This window comes from Chamaea fasciata, unplaced genomic scaffold (genome assembly GCF_029207755.1).
Source record: "Chamaea fasciata isolate MVZ Bird 193981 ecotype frontalis unplaced genomic scaffold, bChaFas1.0.hap1 SCAF_1, whole genome shotgun sequence".
NCBI lineage: Eukaryota > Metazoa > Chordata > Aves > Passeriformes > Sylviidae > Chamaea > Chamaea fasciata.
Genome location: NW_027094086.1, coordinates 12180772 through 12199521, shown reverse-complemented (window position 1 = coordinate 12199521; position 18750 = coordinate 12180772). Strand labels below are relative to the sequence as shown.

Here is an 18750-nt window from a genome sequence, read left to right as displayed (position 1 = left end):
TTTAGAGCTATAACACACATATCAAAGCCTTTTCACAAGCAAACTGTGTTGGTATTTGATATAATTTGCACTTGGACTAGAAGACCCTTGTTGGATGACCCTTCTAATGGAAATACTCTAATTTATGGAAATTTCTAATGGAAATAATGGGAAGTTTTAAAGAGGTTTCAGAAGGAACACAGGGACTTCAGCAAACACTCAAATAACAGACATTTGAGTGCCCCAAAGAGTCAAAAAAAGTAAAGCAAAACAAAAATTCACTTCCTGTATCCTAGAGATCCATAATACTAAATGAGACATATCATATACTACAGTAAAGACAAAAATAAACCTTCCTAGAAAGAACACATGAACACCAAGAAACCTGCACACAGAGAGAAATTGTGAATACACACAGGTATAATGGTATTGCAGATCAACACTAATTTACCTCCTCTGGGTCAACAGGCTTTGTGAATGCCCTGAAACGCCTGTCAATGACAAGCCTGTGAGTCACATCCCTTAAATAAATCCTCAGTTCACGCAAGGTATCCTCTTCCTGCTCCTCCAGTTGTTTTATTTCTTCCTCTGTCAGCTGTCGAGGCTTAGGTGGTGGAGCTACAGGCAGAACTTCCAATGGCTGCCGAGCTTCAATTAATTGGAAAATTTTAGTCAATTGATGGTACTCAGATACAAGCACATGAAAATAATTGATAGAAAATTATCCCCAAAGGAAACGCTGTATTGTATTAGCTGTTAACTTACTGCTAGCAAAGTTTTATATTTTGAATATCCTCACCTGAGCTGTTTTTTGATGGAGGAGGTTCAGCAGCTTGCTTCATAACTAAGTCCTCAAAAAAACTTTTTCTTTCAGCACAGGTAGGCCACTGGATTTTGAAAACTTCTTCACTATCATTATTAAATAAAGCTTTTATCTAAAGCATAAGGAGAAATGATATTTCAGATATAAGGCCACACACATTTTTTATATTGTATTACAAAAAGGTGAGTACTTTCTAAACTAAACTGAATACTTATCCGGGTAAGATTAGCTATCTAAAGTCACTTTTGGCTTTAAAAGGCTAAATTTTCACAGCATTAATTAAATTAATTCAATTAAACCACCTGCTCTAAGGAATAATACTGTCTAGAGCTTAGGCTCCATGAAGAAAAAATGTGATAAACCTCTGAGAAAAAGCTGACAGTCACCACTTCCAAGGCTAGTTATTTTGTATTTACCTGCCTTTCTGGTCTTTAGCTCAAATCTTCATGGCAGCTATAGAGGGAATGGGCAAGGTTCAACATACAAGTGCCAGCTTTTTGTTAAGGTGGCTTTTAAAATTTTATTTTTAATTAACTTAAATGAAGTATCTAAAGTTGCATATTTGCAGGTTGTACTCTGTTTTTCCATCTCTGTTAACAAAGGGTATGCAAGTAATTTCATTCCTTATTTTGGAAAGCATTTATTAACAGCACAAAAACTTCTGCTACCAAAGCAAAATAATCAGAGCATCATATTTACATTTTGAACATCTTCCTTTAACACTCTGATGTTGTTCCTGAAATCCCAGTGCAGCTTGAGGGGAGTGGGGAAGAGGGTAGTTGTACTACCACAAATGTCTAGAAAGCTCAGCAGGTATAGTCTTACTGACTTTTTTTAAAGGAATACAACTAAAAATTGATTTCCAAGTTACTTAAATGGAAGTTGGACTTTATCTTTCCAGTATGTCAAGATTTCACTTACCAGATGTAAAAAGAAACTGAAATAATAATGAAATTATTTAAATTTGAAATTACGTTCCATCAGTAACAGTGCGACCACTGTACTTTTTCAGTAAAAATATCTTTCACTTTTCAGTAAAACAGTCTTATTCCTATCTCAAGCACTGTATATTCTTCACTAAGCACACACCTCACCATCTTGCAGTCACCAAAATGATTGCCTGAAGCAAATTTGTACATCTGTCTAACAAGCATCAGTGTGTGAGAAGGGTGAAAGAGTTGGGTTGAAGTCAATCTTTTTACTCAGAAAACACTTCAGACAAATGCTTTCAGCATTATTTTGTCTAAGCAAGTTTTTAAAAGACTTTAAGAGGGCTTGGGTGCCTAAATAGTAACAGTATGAATTCACTTGAGAGTGGCACAGCATTCCCATGCTTCGAGGAGTTATAAACTAACCAGCAAAAAAAGGAAGAGTAAAAAAAGTATTGATAAATACCTCTTCTGGGAGATCTCCATGTTTCACATCAGTTGTTGCAAGGAGCAGAACCGGAGCAAATGTTGGAATGTTCTGCAGTAGTGTTGTAAAAACAGCTTTCACTGTAGGTCCAACAGTCTCCCACCACAAAGGGATTTGTGGGACATAAATGATACTTGGTGCTGTTCTTTGAGCTTCTCGCATCAACTGGCAAAATGAAAGTTCAGATAAGAAAACTACATCCTGTACAACAGGATACTAAATAACTACACATCAGACTATCTTAGGAAATAGGAGTACATGAGGCTAAAACATCAAGACAAACCAATAAATTAACTGCTCCTCAACAATAAGGTAAAATTTTCACTTTGACTCAAACACAGACATGGCTACACAGACAGAAACAGACTTGAATCATTGCCCAATTTCAAAACTGCTTAGGTGCAAGAACTCCTAAAGAGCCTCAGCACTCAGCCAATCTGGTGGTACGCCCAAATAAATAAGACTAGCCCTTCAGCAAGATGTATCAGTCTGGAGAAATTGCCACACAACTGCAACTATACCAGTATCAGTTCAGAGCAGGCACATACCCAACACAGACTCACCCTGATTTTTCAGCCTTCTGATGTTGTTTACATATTTCTAGTAGAGATTGCCACACATGTACCATAAACAAAGAACATTGTTTTCATTCCAGTCTGTGATGGACTGCTGAATTGACCACTGGAGTCAGAGAAGTGTTCCTCTCATCTCCCAATCCTTAATCAAATCCCAAATCATATTTAAACCCCAAATCATAATAAACTGTCTGTCTTTCTCTACTCATCTCTCAACCTGAGTGAGTGTGGTTCTTTCGTGTCCCTAACAGTGACAGACTCCGGAGCACAGACTCAACAAACAAAGACCTATGTGAGAAGCCTGCTTACAATGCATAATTTCAAGCATATTTTGTAACAGGTGACCATTCTTTCGTCTGCCTGAAGAGCTAAATCACAGCTTCTTACTACCAAAGGATCCATCAGACCAGATGACATGCTTTGGAAGAGCACAAGCCACTACTTACAGATGGCACCTCAATCACAGGAGACAAAATACATCTACTGCCAGAGGGAAGTGACAAATTTCTCCATGTGCCCTCTCAGATTAACAATATTCAGAGAGTTCCTGTCAAAAGGTGGGAAGCACATATGGTATACCCAGACATTCACTACACAGGGTTGTTACATGTCCACAGATGCGACCATCACATAACAAAAGGAAAACTGCTCCTCCTATGTGACAAATGAGCCATGAAACGTGTCTGTCCTGACTCCTACAGCTCTCCAGTGCTGCGACTAAAGGTCAAAATATTTTAATACAGTGATGCCAAACAACAACATGCATTCCCCTGCCTAAAACTAAAAATGAAGGAAACCAGCACTAAATCTGGTTATATTTAATTTTCCTAGTGATGGAAAGCACACCAGTGTAACAATCTAAGTGTTACAGGGATTTTAATTTCTTTACTGCATGTACTGCAGTGCTGCAAGCTGTGTAGGTAAAAAAAAAGAAGCCCTTTTTCCCCAAACTTTGAGTGTCCTACAAATACAATTAAAAAATAGGTCTTCAGAAAGTGCATGATGCCTTCAGGATGATGCAGAGCCATCTACTGAGAGCACAGAGGCTTAAGAAGCAATGAAAACTTCCTGGATCCAACACAGACCAGCAGGATTTTTTGCCACAGAGAGTGCTTTATTAGCAGCACCTCCCATCTTCCTGAGCTGCTAGCAACACCCTCCCTGCTTGGTTTCAAAAGGAAAACATGACTATGTATAACATCCTTATACAGTATCATTCCATCTAGAACAAAAAGTGGATTTCCAGACAGAAGTAAACATAACAGCATATTCCAACCAGGCCTCCTCCATTAACAATGAATTGTGCTTATTACACAAGTTTATATACAGTTTATGAGTCCTACCAGATTAATGAGAAAAAAAGATACCTGTGCACATGTTTCTTCTGGGGATGTGATGCTCACAAACAAAGCAGGCAGGTCTAGTGTATAAACAGGAAACTTCTCCAGGGCATGGATTACTGCAGGTGCCAGATGAAAAGCTTGCCCACATCCTGGATCTTCAACTAATAAGAATCGTGGCCTGAAAGATGTTGGCTGGCAACGAGGATTTCTACAACAGTAAGAAGAAAACAAGTTTAAAAAACAAGCGATCAATAGACACGCATGTTGAAGTTTTTTCCTATATGCTTTTTTTTGTATATACAGTCCATGTTCCACCAAATAATAAGCTGGTCTGTGATCAGGAAGACTATCAAAGCCTATTTTCTCAAAAACTGGTACCATGCCTCCACTAAGAAATCCTGCCAGTTCCCAGCATATCTGACATTCCTTTAAATGGGTTAAGTAAGAGCTCTTAAATCCTTCAGGGAAGCTGTCCAGCCAAATACACACACACAACTGGTCAGTGACCCGATAGGGGGCAGAACATCAACTCTTTCTTTTCTGAGCACAAACCAATCTGGGTCTCTTCACTCCATGCACACAACCATTTTCAATGGGTCTTGACTTTAAGTAACTGGGATCTCTACACCTGCCAAGTTTAGCTAAAATTTGGCTGTAGTGCCTGGAGATGGCAGTATGGAGGAAGCAAACCAACATTTCCAGGAAAAAAATTAACATAGGCACTGAAACACATTAGCTGTATCTGAAGAAGCACACAATTGGATTGGCTAAATTATTTCTATGGTTTCCTCTTTGAATTGTCTATTAATTTCTTAATCATCTTGTTTCATGAGCATGAAACACACTTGTGAAGAGGTTTGTGGGTTTTTCTACCTCAAGACTGTTGTACCTTTACTCACTGAAGTCAAAGATCATAGAGACCAAGCTCAGCAGGTCACATTTGACAGCAATAGAAAGGGGAGAATAACTGACCCAACAGCGACAACAATAATCTACTGCTTCAGCTGTTGATTTATACAACTTCCACAATAAAACATCAAAATATGAACAAACTCTGTAGGTTAAAGGTACAAAACGCAGACGCTGTTTTTCTCACAGTGTTTTAACAAGCCATTTTTCAATTTTATTTCTGATTTAACAATCTTGGAAGGCAGAAGGGCAAAAGATGGCTACACAGATCCTTAGGGGTTTTTGAAGCTAAAAGGGCAGACACCACATTTTCTGGGTCTTGAACCTTTGGAATAAATCAACACGTTCTAATAATCTGTGGACCACTCTGACTTAGGCAAATAGGGCTGGGCCACCCAGTTTGATGGGCCAGGGCAGTGTATTTGATTAGAACATTAGTACCCAGCTGGATCTTCACATTTACTTTTTGCAAATATTGACCAACCCCCACACACCCATCACTCCATCCAGCACCTCTCACAACAAAACAGTTTACAGACCCGGCCATCTTAAAAATGTAAACATAAAGGGGACAGATGAGACCTGTTTAAAGTGAGGAATTCTGCCTTTTCACGATCAGGCATTTTATGAGTTGGATTCTCTTCAAAGATTGATGGTGATTCCTCTTCACTGTCAATCACATCATTTCCTACAATAGAATTTAAAAGATGAGAGCTTTGTTGACTTTCCTGAATAGTTCAAATCTCACTCTTGCATTAATACATCTTTGAAATCAGTGCAGGAAATCATTCTCTTGTATTTCATTTGAAGGCAAATGATGAATGCTGTTTTCTGAAGGGCTCATTCTACCACAGATGTAAGGAGATTGCACAGTCTCCACAAGGCTGTCCTATGTTCCACAATTTGCATCAGGTTTCTCTGTTGACAAAAACTTGGGAGGTTTTTTCCCCACTTGGAATAAATTTAATTAGAAACAACTTCTGTACTTCCCAGACACCTGAAAAACCCGATGAGACCACTGCTTTATGGAACAGGTTCTCCCACCAGATGTGAGGGAATTAAGTGAATGTAATGACCACAGACTTCCATTTGTTCAGAACTAGTCAGAGTATAAAGACCCACACAACTTCTAAATAAGTCTCCTCAAAGATCACAAAAGGAAGAGATAATGGGAGGTGGAAAACAGAGGGGGGCACAATTGTCCATTTCCCATATCTCACGTATTTCATTGTGTTGGTGGGTTTCTGCTTCTTTTTCATCAGTGCAAACAATCCCAGCTCTACAGGGAGAACACTCTCCAGAGATTAGCACAGTAACTAACTTTTCACAGACCTCCATCTATCAAGAGAGAGTGTATCAATGTCGATTTCTTCTCACCAACTGACACACTAAACCTGATCAAGGCTGATGCAGTCAGGAGCATGAGCTCACCTATGCCATGGAAGCTAAGCCCTAAAGTACAACTACTAAAACAGTGTATATTGCAAGTCACTCACAGCTCCCATCCAGCACTCTGCACATCTAGGTTATGAAACTGAACTGTCATTATGGCTGAGAGGTTTATGTGTGTTATTGCATGCATCAGAAGCTTTTGCCTTGGGAGAATTTTAAATGAGTGGATGTTGTTGTTATACCTTGCGGTTGGTCTTTCTTCAGTGCAAGCTCTGCATGGGGAAATACTCTCTGTAAGGCTTGTAAAATTCTCTCCAATGTGTTTTCTAACAGTGGTTTTAAAATAGGTGATAGTGCTCGCCCAGGTGAAGCCACAGCCCTCTGTGAAGCTGGAACAGTCTTCTGCATGGCCATGACAAAATCCTTGGCTGTTATTTTAATTGAAGCGATGTCTAGCTGCAGCTTCTCACTTCTTTCATAGATCTGAGGATAGCGGCGGCGCAAAGCACAGAGTGCGGCTTCAGCACATAAGGCTTTAATATCAGCACCACAGTATCCTAATAAACAAAACAAGAATCAAATGTTTTGTCAGGCTCAGGCAACACCAAAGTCAAGGCCAAGATTTCTAAAGTGCAACAATGAAAGACTTTGCTTGCAGCCAAAAATTAACAGGGTAAGAGATAATTTAAAGAATTACTGCACTGCAGAGAAGTTTAGACATGTGCCTCACAGCCTCATATCTTGCAGTAAGGAAGCAGCCCCCTGTCAAAATTTTAGTCCTGGGAAAGATGGCCTAAACTCATTCAGTGTTCTGAGAAAAAAAAGAAAACTGAAAGCAGCATCTGTCTTGGTGTGCTCCCAAGAGATGCCAGATGCATCACTGCCTCACTCTACAGCAGGGCACAACAGCTCAAGTACTGCCTGGAACAAGCTCCAGTTCCCCACAACTCAAATTGTGCAGTAACCTACAGTGTTTTCAAACTCACCAACACATTTCTCAGCCAGCTCTTCAAGAAACTTGTCCAATGGCTTCAGGGTCCAGTCTCGTGTGTGAATTTTGAAAATCTCTTTTCTCGCCTGAATACAAAACACTTACATTTTAGTTTGCTCTAAATTTCCTCCTAAAACAAACACAGCACAAAACCCCCCCAAACCCTCACACTAATACAAATACTTTTCTTATCTGCATAACTCTTAAGTATTTTAAGGGTCAGTTAATATGCTCTGCTTTTTCAAGCAGGAAATTTCCTAGTTCTAAATTTGTTACATTGAACTCTTGCTGAGGGCTGCAATGAAGTAAAAGGCATTTACATCTTCCATAAAAAGTGAGTTTTCTAAAGTGTGAGATCCAGAAGAAAACACAGGAGTAAAAACCCCCCAACTTAACTGCAAACAGATTTTTAAAAGGGAATTCTCTCAAATTCAGCAAAATTTCATGGTGGCAGTCCCACTAGTTCATCAAACTTGATCCTCTGACAGCTCATGCAAGGAAAACAGCCCCAGCACTCCATTCCCAGTTGCTACTGTTACTACCAAGCAGAACAATAATTATGACTCAAATTACTGTCACTCATCCAGAAAATGTCAAATGCTGCCTATCCCCATCTCTGATCTTAGCAGGACTTTCATTGAAGCATTTCATGGTACAGACTAAATATGGCAGATTTCTAAAATTCTTCCACAATGGGGAAGTGTGTATTAGATCTGTTTCATGGCACCTCTTCTCCTGTTCCTGAGAGCAGATAAAAATGAGAGAAAAATGTTTGTGTTAAATGCACTGTTTAGTGCACTTTCACCAGCATTCAATTCAGCACTTTCCAAAAAGCGCTAAGAAAAAGAACTATCAGCAGTAGCCAGAAAGAAACACTGCATTCCAGTTTTGCTTGCTAACCCCACCCACAATATTTTTTTCATTACCTAGTGTCATTGGACTAGAAGCTTCCCTAGCCTTGCACCTGTGCAGTGACTTCACATTTTTGTCCAAGTCACCAAAACCGAATTCTTTTCTGGACGCCATTTCTTTCAATTTCACAATGCTACAGCAGTACTTCTTAATTAATTCATAAAGTCATTTTTAAGCACTTTGGTGAGTAGCAGCATCCCATTTTCTTCGCTGGGTGCAGAGAACCCAAAACTAATAATTAGAGGACTAACTATTACAACCATCTTAATGATACATATCTAGTGCTAGGTCTGCCCTCCACAGTACAGCACAGTCTCTCCAGAGAGCCCTCTTTTGTCCAAGAAGTACAATTCTGAGGAGACTTTCACTGCTCCACAATCCTGCTGTATTCAGGGGCTTGTTACAAAGACAGACAGTGCCACATTAAGCACTGACGTTGAGCTGAAGTTCTGACCTCTTTGTTTGGCAAGCCGAAAAGAAACTCTCGATCAAAGCGTCCTGGTCTTCGTAAAGCAGGATCTATAGAATCCAACCTGTTGGTGGCTCCAATTACCACAACCTCTCCTCTGCTGTCTAAGCCATCCATAAGTGCCAGAAGTGTTGATACAACAGAGCTAAGAGAAGAATACAGTTTTTACTCAGCAGTTAATTTCCTTCAGTTCCACATAATCACCAATGCTCACTCAGAAAGGACAAGCTTTTAACGATAAAATGCTGACTAGAAAAAGACAAGTCATTCTAAACATAACAAAACAGATAAGGTAACACAGATCTTGTGCTGTTATCAAATTTAGTGAATTGTTTTTAATTACTATTTAAAGATTATCTGAAATTAAGTAGTACTGGATTACAGGTGGTTTTCAGGACAAATGAATATGTCACATCAGGTTAAATAGGTTGTGGTCTTCTTTTCACAAAGAACAAGCAGCTTCTATGTTGATACAAAACATGCCCTACCTATGAACTTGGTCTTGTTTACTGGACCGTACAGGAGCAAGACCATCGATCTCATCAAAGAAAATAATTGAAGGTCGCATCTGGTAGGCCTACAGTGAAAACACAGGAATACTGACATCAGGAAAACAGCACCATTTGAGGAGAAATGCCCCAACAACACTGTGGTTGCAAAGTCACTGGAAGTAGATTTTTCAGACCACCATCAGGGATTTCTACTCATTGATCTAAAGTAGTGGAGTGTCGTGAGTAACAGAAGGCAGGAGCACAGGTCAACCCACTGAGATGGGTGACAGGAAACAAATCACACCACTGGTTGCCAAATAGCTGTAAAAACCACCAAGAACAGAGACGGGGCTTAATTCAATTACAGGTTCTGGGAACAACCTTTGTTACCAGTTTCGAAATAACCATGCTTTCAGCCTGCATTTGTTTCCCTCTGATCAAAAGTCACCACTTCTTGAAACATTTTTTGCAGCTGTTTGGATTTTTCTTTCCTGAGGCAAGGAGCTGGGGGTATGTGTTGCTTTGCAAGGTCCTCTTGACTGCTTTACTAATTTTTCCTAATGCATCTCAAGACTTCAAGTCTCTAAACACGTTACTGAAAAAGGAAACACTGACAATCCCACTTCAATGGAAGGAGTTGACAAAAAGGAAGAAGAATTGTTCTTGACCACAGAAAGTTAGTTACAACTCAGACAGAACCTAATGCACATTTCACCGTACCTGATCAAATAACAAACGAAGCTGTCGCTCTGATTCCCCGACCCATTTACTCAGGCAGTCAGCACCTTTTCTCATGAAAAAGGCAACTCTCCTGTCACCTTGGCTACATTCATTAGCAAGTGCACGAGCAACCAATGTCTTTCCAGTCCCTGGTGGGCCATAGAATAGACAGCCTCTGCAATTAAAAAAAAAATAAATTCACATTAAAAAAAAAATCACAGAAAAGTACCTGTTACCATCCTCATCCCTGAAGCACACAACTGTTCTCTCCTAAACAAAGCTCTCTTCATTGTTTGTTATACTTTTAAAGTTACTGAGACCAAAGAATCCAAAGTCCTATTTCAATATACCATGACTCAATGTTGATGGCCCAGAATATATAAATCTAACAACTAAATCTCTAGTCGTTTCACTTCTTAACACAAAACCCATTCAGCTGTGTAAAAAGTGGACAGATGCATTTTTTTAGCCCAAGCACAACCAGCACTGCAAGGTTCTAGTAACAAGTCCAATCAACTGTAAAGCTGACACTGGAACTCTAGAAAAAAGAGTTGGTGGAACAGACAACTGGACTTCCACAAAACAAACTGCAGTTGACTATCACTTACATTCTGATCAAGTCCACTTGCATGTCAAACTCAAAACCATTCCAGCTCTCCCTTTTTGAAGGCAAGGCACTTTTAAAGCAGTCTCACCACACTGCAAATCTTTGAAGCTACATGTATGGTGGATTTTATAATTTTTTCAAAAAATTACTTTTTTCTGCTGCTAAAAAGACCCCAAAAGCATCAACACTTTAAATTGTGAAGCATGGAAACATAAAACTTCAGCTGAATATTTTCCTGAAAATAGGTGAATTAGAATTTACAATTTTAAATGGCATCCCTTACCTTGGAGGTTGAATTTTGAACCTTTCAAAGACTTCTGGATAAAGCAATGGAAAAACAACCATCTCTTTTAAAGCTGAAATGTGGTCAGCAAGACCACCAACACCATCAAATCGTACCTAAAGATGAAGACAACAAAACACATTTTCGATGTTAAAGCTGTAACTTTGATAAAGTTCCATCAGAAATTAGATCTCAGCACAAAGGAAACATTCATGCCAATTTTCAGAAATAAAACTGTAAATAAAACTGCTTGCAATAAAACTGTAAGCCAAGGCAGTTATAGACAGCATATTACAGTATTAAAGCTTTCATAACTACTGCAAATGTCTCACTGACACAATGAAGTAAATATACTTACTGAACAATCTATTTGCACTGGATCAACATCAGCCAGACTTGCTCCGATTTTCATGCGATCTTTGTGAACTCCCTTTAAGTCACTTTTCCGAAAGTTGACAGGAGGAGACCTGATTTGAATTAAGGAGAAAAGAAAGGTGCTTTCTAACTTAGATGTGGATTTTTGATTTTCTAACAATAACAAGCGAATGCAGAAGATCTTCTAAATGAGTGTAAACTTCCTGAATTGTTAAATATTCATTCCAGCTGTTTTATATTTAATGTCCATAAGTAAAGAAAGGAAATTGGTCACTCCAGATATTAAACTGAGTTAATTATTTTAACAACTCTTAGCACTTATAAATATCCATGCCAGGCAACAGAGCATATGTAGGAATACAAGCTTAGAACAAGTTACTCCTTATGTGCAGACCACGGACTGACAACGATTCGTGTGAGGAAAACTGCCCCTCCTGACCCCCAAATGTACTAATATTTTTCAAACACTTTTAACTTCAATACTCAATTCAATAACTCAAAAAGTTACAGCCCAAGATGGCACTTATTCCAGTTGGTTTTAACATTATAAAGGCTGCCTATCACTGCCAATCCTTCCCAAGGCCCCTGGAACCTGTGTGCCAGTAGACTACTCTGAAAGACACCTGAGACATCAGGCTGAAAACGTATTTGTTAGACTGTTACTAAAATAGTTTTTCTGGAGCATTTGTTAAGAAACCAAATCTTCGTCATTTCCTTTATTTATAACATCCTCTGTTACAGTGGCTTTCTCTCTGAATCAGCTACTGTAAAGCAAAGGAGCAGCTGAATTTTACATTAAGAAATTTCCCTTAAGTGTTGCTACCCCCACTGCCACCTCGAAATCAAACTGCTTATTAAAATAAATTCTAAAAATCCAGTTGTAGAGAGTCCAGTTACAGTTGTATCAACAGATATGATTGCCACAATTTAGAAACTGAACAAGAGGAAGATAACATTTCACAGTTAGGAAGATGTAAAGTCCCCCCAAGCAGTCTCCTTCCTCCCCTGTTCTCCAATTGCATTAACCTTCTTAAATTTCTGTTCTTCCTCTGCCTCTCAAAATCCTCTTCATCATCAGATGAGGAAGAGGAATCACTGCTGGGGACTGTGTGTCTTCGTCTGCAAATATTCAAACAAAAAATTAAAAAAAATTAAAATAAACACTAAGTAATACCAAAATTTAAGTAAACACTATCTCAGTTTACTTTGAGATCTAGTAAATTTCCAGATTATTGTACTCCTTATGAATCTGATTTCAAACTACATTATGTGATTTTCCTCATGACAGCAAAATTTGATTTTTATTAGGAAGGGAAAAAGTTTAACCAGCGTGCAAAGAAATTTCTTAACCAAGTTATTCCTCTTTTTGTCCGCAAGCTATCACACACAAATCAAGTTTCATTTTGCATTATGTATCTCCTCTGTGAAACACCGACCCTTTAATTTCAAAATTTGTTTTCAAAACTCCCTCCTTCCATAACAGCCGGCTTTCAAGGATGCTAAATAAAGTGCTCCTATCTAGCAAGGAATGGCATTCAACACTTGCAGGATGCTAAACCTATTTGTCATTACTACTGCAATTTGTAATTTAGAATTTCATTCAGCATTTTTCTTGCTTTAAGTTTAGTTTCATACAAAAACTTGAACTGGGTTGCAAAGAGAAACAAGAATCAGTATATGAGTGATTAAAAAAGAATTCATTAAAACTTCCATACTCTAACTAAATTGTTTTTAGTTTTAAGAAAATAATTTGCATCCTTCAAGATAAAACAGTCTGAGATTTTCAGAGGGAGATTTTGGCTTCGATTCCTGAACAAATTAATTCAGTTATATAATCTCATCATCACCACAAAACCTACATTTTCTAGTTAAGATCTAATGGCCAGTAAAAAGGATGGCCTTCCCCCCAGTATTTGCTTTCTTTATACCCTCAGACTACCACAGCAATAACCATACTGTTAATACCTAATTACCATGAGTCCAAAAACCCTTGAAATCAGTATTCAGTCATAAGACTGCCAGTGCTCCTGAGAAAGAACTACCACTAACCAAACTCATACCTGTTAGTTCCCTTGCATGAATCTCTCTGTCTGACAGGCGAAGACCTGTCTGAAAAATACATCTTACGTTGTTTTGGTTCTGTTGAAAGCAAAGAAAAATTGGAATAACGTTACAAACAAGTTGAAGAGAAAGCAGGATACTAAAAGAGGCAGAGAATGGGACATGTATCACCCATCTCTAAGTTCTGGGGAAGTTTCAAGGGTGGGGAGAAAGAGGTTGTTTTTTAAAATCAGTGCACAATAAAAGCAAAAACACACACACCTGAATTTTAAGAACTGAAAACCACAAGAGTAAGGTCATCAAGCCTATTTAATTACTATTGTTTCAAGGATCCACAGGTAGTATTTTTATTGCAAAACAACAATAAGGATGCCGAAAAGCAAAGAAATAGAATGTGCACAGGATATATGCATTTAACAAAACTGCAGGTAAGATTTTAAATAGAGGTTGAGTGTGTGCACCTATTTTCATACTTAAAAAAAACCACATAACACTTGCACTCCCATGCAAGAAATGAGCATGTAAGAGAAGTTGTGCCTATAACCTACTCTGCAATGGAGCTTGATAGCGCTCAACAGTTTTCCTCTGCCGAAAGGAGTAACGCTTTCGAGTGTCCTCACCATCATCTTCTTTGGCTTCACTTTCTTCTGAGGAACCCCCTGCACATCAACATTACATTGCACTGTTTAAGTACTGTTGCAAGTTAAATTAAATTCAAAATGTACTACATCACGTGTATTCCCACCAGTCCACAACCTTTTCTGCTGTAAGTGCTTTGGACAAACAACAGCTTCTCTTTTCCTCTGAAAACCTGTTCTGAGCTCACTACAGTACAGTCCTAGTCTGTGACTGTGGGTTGTAATGCTAGTACCAGCACAGATTTTTTTTAACAGATGAAAAGTACTCAATAGTTCATCCCATCTCAATTACTCAAGACAAAGCTTTTGGCTAGAGCAGAGTCAAGAAAACTTAACACAGACTTATGCAACAATGCTACCTTGATTATCGGCTATTTCTTCATCAGTCCTTTCCATATCGAGGCTTTCCTTGAAAAAAAAGGAACATGAAAGACCAGTCACAAATACGCAGAAAACCTGCGGCCATAATTGGTGCCTATACAGTACCATTGTCAAGGCACTCCATATACAGAGAAGATTTAATTATTATACAGCAAGAGAGAACAAGAACATCATTCTGGAACCCAGGATTAGTAAGATTAGTAACAAGGGTTTCCGCTCTAAGATAGGAATGCAGATCCAAACAAAAAAATCCATGAAAGCAGGCTATGACAACGTTGAAAAGGCAAAGTGACTGTCATTCAAAAGGACAGTGGACTAACTTAATTTAATAAAGCAAAACTAAAACAGAGGAAATATGACTGCTGTCTATCATTTTAACAGGAGTTCCTCTTGAGGAAGGGAAATAATTTCCCTATGTGAAATATCCTACTTATACAAAACCAGCAAAATAAATCAGTATCTACTTCTTCTGTGTCATGGAACTCCTCCAGGTCTCCCATCCTTCGCCGTCTACGCATCTTCTCCATGTCATCCATTTTTTGCAAGACTGCTTCTGCAGTACTAAAAGTAGTGAAAGGCATATGAAAGTAAAAATAAGCAAGTACAGAAAAAGCCCATTTAAAACAGCACACATAACCATCATATTTTAATACAGTGTGAAAAACACAAATCATTGACACTTAGCCCAGTTTTTCAACACTACTTAAAATTAGGTCAAATGTTTACTTCTTTATAGAGAATTAAGAACAAATGTATTAGTATTGGCAAACATACATTGTTTTCAGGTTTGTTTTCCCCTTCTTGCTGAACACAGTAAAAAAAAAACCCAACTACTTTAGTAGGATAAAAGAATTCTGAAGATCACAGTAAAGTAACAAAGAAATTATGGCAGTTTTTCATAGCTCTTAGGTTGCTCTGCATGATAGCATTGAATCACTTGGTTCACAGCCTTCTTCAGACAACAGATTGCTTCGCTACACTGCTATTTAAATTTCATGTTGATTTTCAATGACTACTAATGCTACTTATGCTAGACACAATGTCTTACTGCTGTTACACTGCAAATCTTTCAGAAAACAAATTTCAGTTTGGCTTCACAGAGGGAATTAAGCCACAGACAGGAAGAAACACTTGGATTGCTTCACTTTGCCAGCATCCAACTTTCCTTAGTATCTTAAGTTAAATCCACTGAAAGTCACAACATGCATTTTGGTTCACAACATACAAACCTACCCAGCCCATACATACCAGACCAGGTTGCTCAAAGCCCCAACCTGACCTTGAACACTTCCAGGGTGGGGGCATCCACAGCTACTCCAGGCAACCTATTCCAGTGCCTCACCCCCCCTCACAGTAAGCAATTTCTTCCTAACACCTCATCCCTCAGATACAGCACATACATAGCAGCTCATAGGAAGTCTTAGCCTGACCAGTGAATGCAAACAGCTCTTGCTGCCAGGAAAAAATTACCTTTTCCTGTTGTCAAAAAAAGGAGAAAGTCCCTAGCCAATATTTTGCCATAATACAAAGGGTTGCAAATAAGGCTCATCATAGTAGCTTTACAAGATGGTCAGAAAAACCTCCTTACTTTGTTATAAGTTTGTCAAACAAAACAGATTCATTTGTCGTGGAGTAACGGCTCTGTCGAAGTCTGCAGCTGCGGCGAACCTCCAAATCCCCATTTTCTTCATGGACTTGCTCTGCAGCTTTTGCATCAGCTCTGGTCTTCAGTGTCCTGGACACTAAAATGCAATAATACATAAAACTGTGAAAGAAAATATGTCAGTCCCTTTATTTCACTCCTGCTCTAGGAAAATGTAAATGCCTTTTATTTTAAAAATTTAAATACTGAATTGAAAGTTATTTTCATGATCACAGCATTCAACCTAAAGTTTTTGCTTAAACTACATATTTGTAAGTGTGATTTGTATAGGAGCTTTTTAGTAGACTGGAAAGCCAAGCTGATGAAAACAAACACACAGCTTTTGTTCCATGTAGGAGGCAAATTTATTCCAGTTAGCTCTCTCTGGGAAAGTGAAAACAACAAATGCCTACCTCTAAGGTGTTGTCCCTCCATTCATGTAAAAGTGTATCTAATAGTTTTTTCTAAAAATTGCTTATGTCTCTTCTAAAAACACATGGTTTTGGTACACTGTCTAAGCATGCATCATTTTCATTTTCTGCACCATGACACAAAAGCCCTGGAAGACAAGAAATGCCTGAAGATAAACTCCCAAAGAACTCAAAAATGCTTGCTTGCTTTAAAAGAGATCTGCCCAATAATTATCAGACAGCATCCTTTGCTCTAGGTTCATGACTTGTACTATCATTAAAACTGTTAAGAGAGGCTGTGAGAGAATAACAGATGTATTACCATTCATTTTAAACAGAGGCAGGTTTGATCTCATCCTCACCAACTCTAAAACCAACTTTGAGCTCAGTAAATAATAATTTACATTGCTCAAGAAGAACTTGAGTTACTACACACAAAGTGCATTTTGGGTCCCTTCCCACACTCAGCCTGTAACTGGCACAATGCTCCCTGGAGCTACAGGACCTTCCCTGCCTCACAGCATCAAGCCTGCTTGTGTACTCAGCATGGCAAGTGAGTTCAAAGGTGAAAAGCTCAACTTCAGGGATACCTTCCCCATGCCAGCGTGCATCTCATGACTGAATTACTTTTTAACTGACTTGTGTTACAGTACTGCAATATCCCCTCCTACCTGGAAGACTGATATACAGTTAACATGTAAAGTTAACCAGTTCTGCAGACTCCAGAAAATCACTGACACAAAGAAACATGAGCTAAGAAACAAATTCAGGAATTCACACTGCATTCTTTCTAAGCCCGAAAGGAATTAATAGCATATCCTCCTATTTGCAGCTACCTCTTTTCATAAAACTCAGTGGAAATTCCTATCTTTACTGTATCCATTCTCACAGCTTCAAGTGATTCTGGCTGACGAGTTCAGAAGTTTCTGGGGCCAAGTTAAATGGACAAAGTGACCAAATGCAATCCTTCTCAAAAATCTGGCTAAAAAGGAATCCTAAGGAATTATCTCTACTTACCTTCTTTATAGTCTTCCTTTTTTGGGCCTGATTTTGGCTTTGCCAACTGCCTACATTAAGAAAGAGAGAAGAAGAAAGGAGAACAGAATTAGAAGTATTAGAAGTACTGCACAAAAGTATTGAATCACATTGCATTGCACATTTCCCCCTCAGCACTGGCAAACTTTAATCTGGTACTCCATGTCATGCAAAGCAGAGCCTGGGGACTCCAGGGAAGATTTGGATCCCAAGTCTTCTGTGTACCATATACACACAGCTCTCTAAGGACAGGTACTTCCCAGCTTGTTCATCTTCATGTCTCAATAGGGCAGGTAATATCTCAGTAACCAAAGTGGAGGAGAGGTCTCAAAGGACCTTGGAGCAGATACATGTCTTTTATAGAAGCAGAACACTTTTACTAAGAAGAGTGATTCTAGTTCTAAGGCACTGGCACTGACATTTACATATTCATTTTCCCTTGTGGGTTTTTAGCTGTAGATTTATCATGATGTGACTCACTGTGCACTCTTTCACTTTTCCTTTTCATTCTATGACTTAAATAAAGACTGAACACCTAGAGATACAATACCTTGAGAAGTGTCGATTGACGTTTTCACTTAATATTTCCATGCTTTTGTCAAAGCTCGAGTCTGAACAGTGCGGAATGTTTTTCCTCATGGATCTTAAACAGTGTCCATTGAAACATTCAACGTTGCCAGAGGAAAATTTCTAGGAAAAGAAGGAAGAATGCATTAATCAGAACCACTTATATTGCCTCATTTGATCAAGTTTAGTCTGTTACACTTCTGATTCAAGAGAGTTGCAACTAATGGCAGGTAAGCCTCAAACCACTTCTGCACCAAGAAGTAGCTCTGATGAAAAAAGCCACACCAGATTTCAAGGAAAAAAAACCAAAATCTTTGATTTCAAACTTGGTTCAGTGATCCCAGTAACCAAAATCTCACCTATAACAGGCAATTGTTCCACCCCTTTGAGAAGGGCCAAAAATTACACAACAAAAGGAGGGGTTTGGGGCAAAAAAACCCCCAGAACAACAACCTAACAAGTAAAACAATAGAGAGAGGAAAGCTTCTCTACTTGTTTTGGATCAGCTGATGGACTGTGTCATTCCTGGTCCCTGAAGGGTCACCTTTAGGTGAGCTTTGTGCCTCCCAACTGTCTTGGAGCAGACCTGGGAACTTAAATCTATTGCTTTTTTTAGCTATTCACTTAGATCTATTGCCAATAGATCTCTGTCCCTATTCCTTCTGTAACAGCACATTTACCACCAGCAATTCAGCATCTACCTTCCTGTTGCTTCAATTACCTGCACTGTT

General features: G+C 38.7%; 1 protein-coding gene across 4 annotated transcripts in view; it reads right to left on the bottom strand.

The window, feature by feature from the left end:
* The window catches only part of ATAD2 (ATPase family AAA domain containing 2), a 31023-nt gene that overhangs the window by 8233 nt on the left and 4040 nt on the right, over nt 1–18750 (bottom strand). For all 4 annotated transcript variants that reach the window (XM_066176452.1, XM_066176435.1, XM_066176442.1 and 1 more), the window contains exons 2-21: nt 18003–18142; nt 17435–17484; nt 15954–16107; nt 14830–14926; nt 14344–14392; nt 13895–14005; nt 13346–13424; nt 12312–12404; nt 11269–11377; nt 10911–11026; nt 10021–10195; nt 9298–9386; nt 8795–8954; nt 7424–7514; nt 6680–6994; nt 5628–5733; nt 4161–4344; nt 2198–2383; nt 779–914; nt 431–627 (exon numbers count right to left, since the gene is read on the bottom strand). In XM_066176452.1, the coding sequence (XP_066032549.1) occupies nt 431–627; nt 779–914; nt 2198–2383; nt 4161–4344; nt 5628–5733; nt 6680–6994; nt 7424–7514; nt 8795–8954; nt 9298–9386; nt 10021–10195; nt 10911–11026; nt 11269–11377; nt 12312–12404; nt 13346–13424; nt 13895–14005; nt 14344–14392; nt 14830–14926; nt 15954–16107; nt 17435–17484; nt 18003–18091 (2586 nt within the window). In that variant the 5' untranslated portion in view covers nt 18092–18142. The remainder of the gene's footprint in view (nt 1–430; nt 628–778; nt 915–2197; nt 2384–4160; nt 4345–5627; nt 5734–6679; nt 6995–7423; nt 7515–8794; nt 8955–9297; nt 9387–10020; nt 10196–10910; nt 11027–11268; nt 11378–12311; nt 12405–13345; nt 13425–13894; nt 14006–14343; nt 14393–14829; nt 14927–15953; nt 16108–17434; nt 17485–18002; nt 18143–18750) is intronic.